Raw genomic sequence first — 7,043 nt, forward strand, 5'->3', positions numbered from 1 at the left:
TCCATCCGCCCTGGATCCCTGAATCTTGGGGTGCATCTCACTGTGCTCGGAGAGCTAAATGTGTGGGATGCCGGTGGTTAGCAGGGCACTGTGCTGGGAGAAGAAGGCAAAGGGTGAAGTGCCCGGCTTGGCATCTGTCTTGCTTTGCTAACCCTTACTTGTTCCCCTCCAGGTAAACTTCAATGAGCCGCTCTCCATGCTGCAGAGGCTGACGGAGGACCTGGAGTACCACGAGCTGCTGGACAAAGCAGTCAAGTGCGAGAGCTCCACGGAGCAGATGTGCTTCGTTGCTGCATTTTCAGTGTCTTCCTACTCGACGACTGTCCACCGCACCGCAAAGCCATTCAACCCGCTGCTGGGGGAAACCTATGAGCTCGACCGGCTGGAGGAGTTCGGCTTCCGTTCCCTGTGCGAGCAGGTGAGCTGGGGTCTGCGGAGGGGCTCTGCGTGTCTGCCCCGCTGCTCGTGTCCAGCCAAAGCAGCCCTTCCCTGAAGGAGACCCAGCACCTCCTTGCACTGTGCCTTCCTCGGGGCTGAGACAGCCAGCAAATTCCCGTTGGCGTTGGCAGAAGCAGCAGCGGACACAGCCCAAGCCATTTTTCAGAAGCAGGAGGGCAGTGTGCCCGTCCCAGCGTGGCAGAGCAGGAGGTGGGGAAGAAGGGGAGGAGAAAGTTGTCCATCACCCTGCCGGGTCTCCTGGCAGCCTGCCTGGGGCTGGGGTTGCTGTCACATCTCAACACTTGAGCAGAAAGGCAGAAGGTCTCCTCACCCGAGCTCCCTCCTAGCCATGTCAGTGGTGCCTGCGAGTTCTGGTGCAGTTCCTCCCTGTTTCAGGGTGTCTTTGGGCCAGAGGGTGTCTCGCGGTCTTGTTTCTTTCTTGTTGGACTGAAAATTTTTGGTTTCAGAGCCTGGGGGCAACCCGAGATCCTCTGACAGCCCCATACTCTAACCACAGAGCGCATCTGGCATGCATCGGTCAAAGAGCAGGTCTTAATTAAAAACCTGGAGTACTTAATGAGTTGCGACCTATGAAGAAAATCGACTGTTTAATATTTAGCACACTTGGCTGGTCCATCCTGGATTCCTGGGGATGGATGGAGCCGATTATCACCCCTTGCAGGCAGGACATCGCATTGGTGGGGGCTCTGTGTTCTCCAGGGGGTGGCTGTGCCGCCTCAGGGGCAGAGCGACCGTCGTGTCTTTCAGTGTTCAGAAGCATCAAACAAAATCACAAACCTCTGTCACTCTGCAGAGGCTGATGCAGGTCCAAGATCTGCAGAGCCTTTCAGCAGACTGTGCCCCTTTCAGCAGACTGTGCCCCCAAGCCCTGTGGGCTTTTTGGGGGGATGTTGCATGGGAAAAGGGTCTTGCTGCTAATCCGGGCATGCCATGCCTGTGGTACGTGATGCTGACAGCAGATGTCGGACGTGCGGATGGGGTGCGCTGGAAATAAGCAGTGAGGAGGCTCAGGCTTGCACCAGCATCCCTGTGTTCCCCTGACGAGGTTTAGCTTGTCTCTGTCCCTCATCATCATCTTCTCCAAGTCACGGCCCTTCGTACCCAGGTTTGGAGCAGCCGCTGTAGCGGGTGCCATGCTCTGCCATCAGCTCCTCGCAGGACACATAGGTGCAGGCAAAACCCCTCCATGGTAACGGGTGCCCAAGCTTGGCAGACTCTTGCAAACCTCTGGCCTGAGGCAGGACAGCACCTCCTGTCACATCCCGTCTCTCTCGGCTGCGCTGCTCTGGGCAGTGATGTTGAACAGGCTTTGTGGGCTCCCCTGGAAATGTGACCCCTTGCCAGTGACAAAAGGAAAGGTGCTTCAGCAGATAATCTCCAGGATTTGTGTCTCTGCTGTCTCTTCGCGCCATCCAAAGCTGCATGCCTGATGTCAGCCAGCTTTGATCGTCCCCAGTGATGCCCATATGGTCTGTCCCAGCCTTGGGAGCTCGTGCCCTGGGCTGCAGTGAGCCAGGACACCGCTGACCAGAGTGTAACGAGCTATGGCTGTGAATGTGCCTCCCCGTCCTGCTCTGCCCAGCGCCTTTCCTTCTCCTGGGAGGCAGATCAGAGGTGGCAGCATCCCTCCAGGCATCCCCCGGCACTTTGCTGTGGACATCGTAGAGCTCAGGTTCATCACAGCATCACACCTTCACCTCCCCTCGCCTGGCAGCGATTCTCCCATCCTGCCGCACAGCCAAATTCCCCAGCTGGCTTTATGCACAGCAGAGAGAAATTAGGGGTCACTGTTCTCCAACACCTCCCTGGTGCCCCGACTCCCTGGGCTGTCAGCCTGCTCAGCCTGGTGTTCTAGGAAGCGGATGATTCCTTACCAGGATGCTTGATCCATCCGTTAGCCAGCAACACCCCTCATCCTCCCGGGGTACGGTCAGAACAACAGGTTGGGATTATTACCCTTATTCGGGCTGTGGTGATGAAGCCCAGCGCTGCCCGTCGGGTACCGCCGCACATCCCCGACCACATCACTCCCACACCTTGCCATCCCTTTTCTCATTCCTTCACTGACATTTTCACAACCCTCCTTCCTCCATCCCTGTCCCCTCCCAAATAAATAACCTGCCCTGAATTACTTTTTCCAGTTGGTCCTGGTCTTCCTACATCTGTACCCAAATTTGGTATTTCTGACACCTCCACATCAGCTGAGCCACAAGCCGGGCTGAACGCCTGAGCGCAGCCCTCCTGCCTGGTCCTTGCGTCCCTCCCTCGCTGGCACAGCGCACGAGATTCATCCAAAATTACAAATTGTTGTAACTCGGAGCAAACCTGCTCCGTTGCAGCGCTCTGGAGCCTTTGGTCCATGAGCAGAGCCTCTAAATCTCCCTCCTGCAGCCGTCTCAGAGGGCACATTTGCTGACAGCACGGCTTTGCACCAGCACAGTGTTGGCAGTGCTTCTTGCCCTGGTGCTGCGGTTGGTGCGGGCAGCGTGGGATGGACAAACGGACACTGCTCCTACTGCTCTGAACTTTCCTTGGATGCTGCGTGTGCTGCTCAGCCTGCCGATGCGCTTAGCAAAGCCTTGATAATCTTGTGCCTGAAATCCAGTTATCCAAATAGGATTTTCTCCTGCTGGTGACAGTGGGATTTAATGCAGAGGTTTTTGCTCTGCTCACGTTTGTAATCCAGTAGCTCGGGGCGCTCAGCCTGTAATTACGTCGGTGCAAATAATCTCTGAACTCGGTGGCGTGGCTGTCGGGGCTCGGTGGTTGGCGGGTTCCCAGTGATGGGCGCCGTGTGCCGTGCCGGAGCGCCGTGGGTCGGCTGGGTGAGACCCCGTGTGAGGGCAGAGCCCTCTGGCTGGGATGTCCTGCTCCCACCTTGTTCTTGGACAGCTTTTCCAGTGCAGGGGAACATGAGCACCGTCCTTTTACAAGTCATCCCTGGGGACGGAGGATGTCGTATCTGTTTTTCCAGCCCAGCGTGTCTGTAGGGGCAAAGCCAAAGTCTTGGCTGGGCAGGTCCATGTGTCTCGGACAACTTGGGGACCTGTGTCCCCCGGGAGTTTCCAGGCAGAGCAGTGGGAGCCGCTGCTGGTAGGAGAGGTGCTGTTACACTGGGATTACTGGGGATCTGGGCTGGGTTTCGGCTCATCCCTGTTTCTCAACGGGGATCCCTGGAGAGCGGGGCTGTGTCCTGGGGTCACAGTACAGCATCGTCTCACAGCGATAGTTGCTCAAGTTAAGTTTTTTACAGCTGACGCTTTGCTAATGAGCTTTAGAAAATCCTGGCAGGAGCTCAGTGCACCTCCACGTGCTGCCGGGGTACCTCATGGGAGGTCATCCCAATGCCCGGGAGAAGATTGGGTGATTCAGGTCAGCACAGTGGAGCATCCTCAAGGCCAAAGCTGCTGTGGAGCTACCACCTCTCCTAGGACTCACGCTGTGATGGCCGAGCGCTCGCCAGGGCTCTCCGCTGCTGGTGGCCGTGACCTTAGGGGCTGTTTCTCCTCTCTTCCAGGTAAGCCACCACCCCCCGGCAGCCGCCCATCACGTCTACTCCAAGCGAGGGTGGACGTTGTGGCAGGAAATCACGATCGCCAGCAAGTTCAGGGGCAAATACCTCTCCATCATGCCACTGGGTAGGTGACTTATGCCGAGAGGATCGGGGCTTGCTTTTTTTCCCTGCACTGCTCACGCAGTACCCCAGAGGTTAAAGCAGCGTGCCGGTCCCTTGGGCTCACATAGGGCTTACTGAATTCCACCCTGAGCAACATAGGAGCACAGATTTGTGCTCCCGATCACAGACAACCCTACGATAACGCGTCTGCTCTGGAAATGGAAATTATGCCAGCGGCAAAGGAAGACTGCTTTGCTTGCTGCTAGCACGAAAGTGGATGTGCTTTGGAAATATCCTGCTTGCCCATGAATCGATTTCTCCTTAAGTGATATTTAAAGGTTAGCTTGCTGCCTGTTTTAACCCTCTCCCTGGCAGCCAGATGCAATAAGCTGCCTCCTTCCAAGGTTTTATTTGTCTTCTGCCTGTCCCTGGGCTGGGCAGCACGCCCGGGGCTGATCTCAAAGCTGTGCTGGTGCCTGGCTGGTCTCGTGACACTGAAAGTCAACCAGGCAGCACGTTTCTGACCTGCTTTTAAAATCAGTGCTTTTGGGGTGGGGAGGGGGCAGGAGGAGGGCAGAGGGCCTTGCAGGTATTGCAGCTCCCTTACTGTAGCAGACCACGGGGCGTGCAGCAAGGGGAGGGATGAATCCAGACCCAGCCCTGGCTGGGGGCTGGTGATGGGAGATGCAGGTAGAGGGCCCAGGTTGGCTCCGGGGACAAGCGTGATGCTGGGGTGTCGTTGTGCTCCAGGGGAGTGTGCCCGCAGCCCTGCCCAGTCATCTGCCCTCGCTGAGCTCGGGGCTGCTCCTCTCTCCACAGGCACCATCCATCTCGAGTTTCATTCCAGCGGGAATCACTATGTCTGGAGGAAAGTCACCTCCACCGTTCACAACATCATCGTGGGCAAGCTCTGGATTGACCAGGTTGGTGGCTATGGGTCCGAGGTGATGGGTCCTGCCCGGCCTCGCCTGGCTCTGGGGAAGGGCAGGGCGGGCTGGAAGGGTGCCCTCCTGCGGTGTGTGCCAGCGCTGCCTGGTGTCCCCACCATACTCCTGCCGCGATAGGAAGGTGTGCTTCCCCGGCAGGGATTGGGGGGGAGGCTTCTTGGAGCTCCTAATGGCTCTTCCCAAGGCCAGCAGCTCCGTGGGGCAGGGTGGTCATGCGCGTGGCGGCTTTCGCCCCGCTGCTGGCGAGCCGTGGGGCTGGGGGGGGGAGACGGGGCCGGGGGGGCGGGCGGGGCCAGCCGGTGCGGTGGCTGCAGCCAGAAGTGATGCTGCAGCTGGTGTTGATTTGTACCTGCACTACAACTAACGCCTGATTTGTCTCCTTGCAAAGTCTCTCACTCGCTGTGGTTCTGTGTCTTTCATCTAGTCTGGTGAAATAGAGATTGTTAACCATAAGTCAAAAGATAAATGCCAGCTGAAATTTACCCCCTACAGCTACTTCTCCAGAGATGTCCCCCGAAAGGTACGTATCCGGGTATCTCCCTGCTCCTTCTGGCAGCCTTGCGCGGGGTGAGACCTGGCTCTTCCATCTAAGCTGGGCTCACGGGGTCCCAGTACTGCAGCCAGCATGAGCCCCAGCACGGGGCCAAGGAGCTGCGCTGGCACCTCTGACGTGAGTCACCAGGGAGGGCTGGGGGGGACCAGCCGTGTCCAAGCAGAGCCCGTGTTTCGGCTCTCCGTGTGCCAGAGCTGGAGCACTGAGACCTGGAAAGGATTTGATGGGCTGGAGACCCACCTGCATGGTCAGGGTGGGCCCGCGCTCCGCCTGTGCTGGGCACAGCTGGTGTCCGAGGACACGCAGCGCCAGGTCCAGCTGCTCCGGTTGGGGCACCTGGAGGGTGTTCTGCCCCCCTGCGCCTCTCCCTGTCCTCTGAGTACTTCCAAATGCCACCAGAGCCATCTCCTTCTGCCAGGTGACAGGGGTGGTGAGCGATGCCGATGGTAAAGCCCACTACGTCATGTCCGGCACGTGGGATGAGAAGATGGAGTGCTCCAAGATAGTGCAGAGCAGCCACGGCAGCACCAGCACGGAGGGCAAGCAGAAAACCGTCTACCAGACGCTGTCTCCAAAGGTCCTGTGGAAGAAGTACCCCCTTCCGTGAGTCCCCTCCTGTTGCTCTGGGGTGCAACAGCCAGACGGGGGTTAATGGTGTCACCCTGAGCCCCGTGGGGTGGAGGGGGCTCGTGTGCCCAGCCCTGAGGACACGGGAAGGGGACCAGGACTTGGGTGGCTGCGTGGCTTTTTCTAGGGTGGGAGCACACAGCAGGAGGGGAGAGCAGGTCCCTGCAAGGGGAGGGTGGCTTTGGGGGACCCTTGCAGGTAGGTTTTGGGCAGCGAGGGTTCCTGGTTAGTTTTTTTGGGCTGCTGGCCACGGCAGGGAGATGTGCTGGCTGCTTTGCCTTGCTGGTGAGTCCTTGGCCGTCCTGTCCCACTGGTCACTTTAGCCCTCTGGGGACCAACCCTCTCTCGACACTTACCCACAGCGGAGCTGCTCTCAGACACCACACCAGTCTCCAACCTTTGGTAGCACCAATGGCCGGTCCCTGCTTTGGGGATACTCTGCTGCAACAGTCCCCGGTGGAAAGCGTCCTCCGCTTGGTGCCACCAGTTCTGCAGTTGGGGGTCCAGCAGCCCTTGGGTGAAGCTGTTGCGTGTCTCGGCTGCGCGATACAGCACTCGGAGTTCGTAGGCTTGGCTTTTACCTTCCCCAGATGGAGCGAACAGAGGAGGGGTCTCCGTTCCCCTCCCACTGAGGCGTCATTGGCATCTCTGCTTAGAAGGGTGGGAGGCAGGGCTCCCCAAAGGACTTCTACGTGTCTGGTTTGGAGTAGCAGGAGCAGCATCAGTGGGGCTGGGGTGAGACACAAGGACGTGAAGGGCTGGGGAGCTCTGCTCCAGGCAGGCACCACCTCTGCCATCCTGATCAGGGCTCTCCGGCCGCAGGGAGCATGCCGAGAACCTG

General features: G+C 58.5%; 1 protein-coding gene across 1 annotated transcript in view; it reads left to right on the top strand.

Annotated features, from left to right (window-relative positions):
* LOC103914438 (oxysterol-binding protein 2-like) overlaps positions 1–7,043 on the top strand; it is a 35,302-nt gene that overhangs the window by 26,354 nt on the left and 1,905 nt on the right. Inside the window, exons 6-11 of the mRNA XM_009321076.1 lie at positions 173–418; positions 3,977–4,097; positions 4,895–4,998; positions 5,447–5,542; positions 5,994–6,178; positions 7,025–7,043. Of these exons, the coding sequence (XP_009319351.1) occupies positions 173–418; positions 3,977–4,097; positions 4,895–4,998; positions 5,447–5,542; positions 5,994–6,178; positions 7,025–7,043 (771 nt within the window). The remainder of the gene's footprint in view (positions 1–172; positions 419–3,976; positions 4,098–4,894; positions 4,999–5,446; positions 5,543–5,993; positions 6,179–7,024) is intronic.

Source organism: Pygoscelis adeliae, unplaced genomic scaffold (assembly GCF_000699105.1).
Source record: "Pygoscelis adeliae isolate BGI_AS28 unplaced genomic scaffold, ASM69910v1 Scaffold403, whole genome shotgun sequence".
NCBI lineage: Eukaryota > Metazoa > Chordata > Aves > Sphenisciformes > Spheniscidae > Pygoscelis > Pygoscelis adeliae.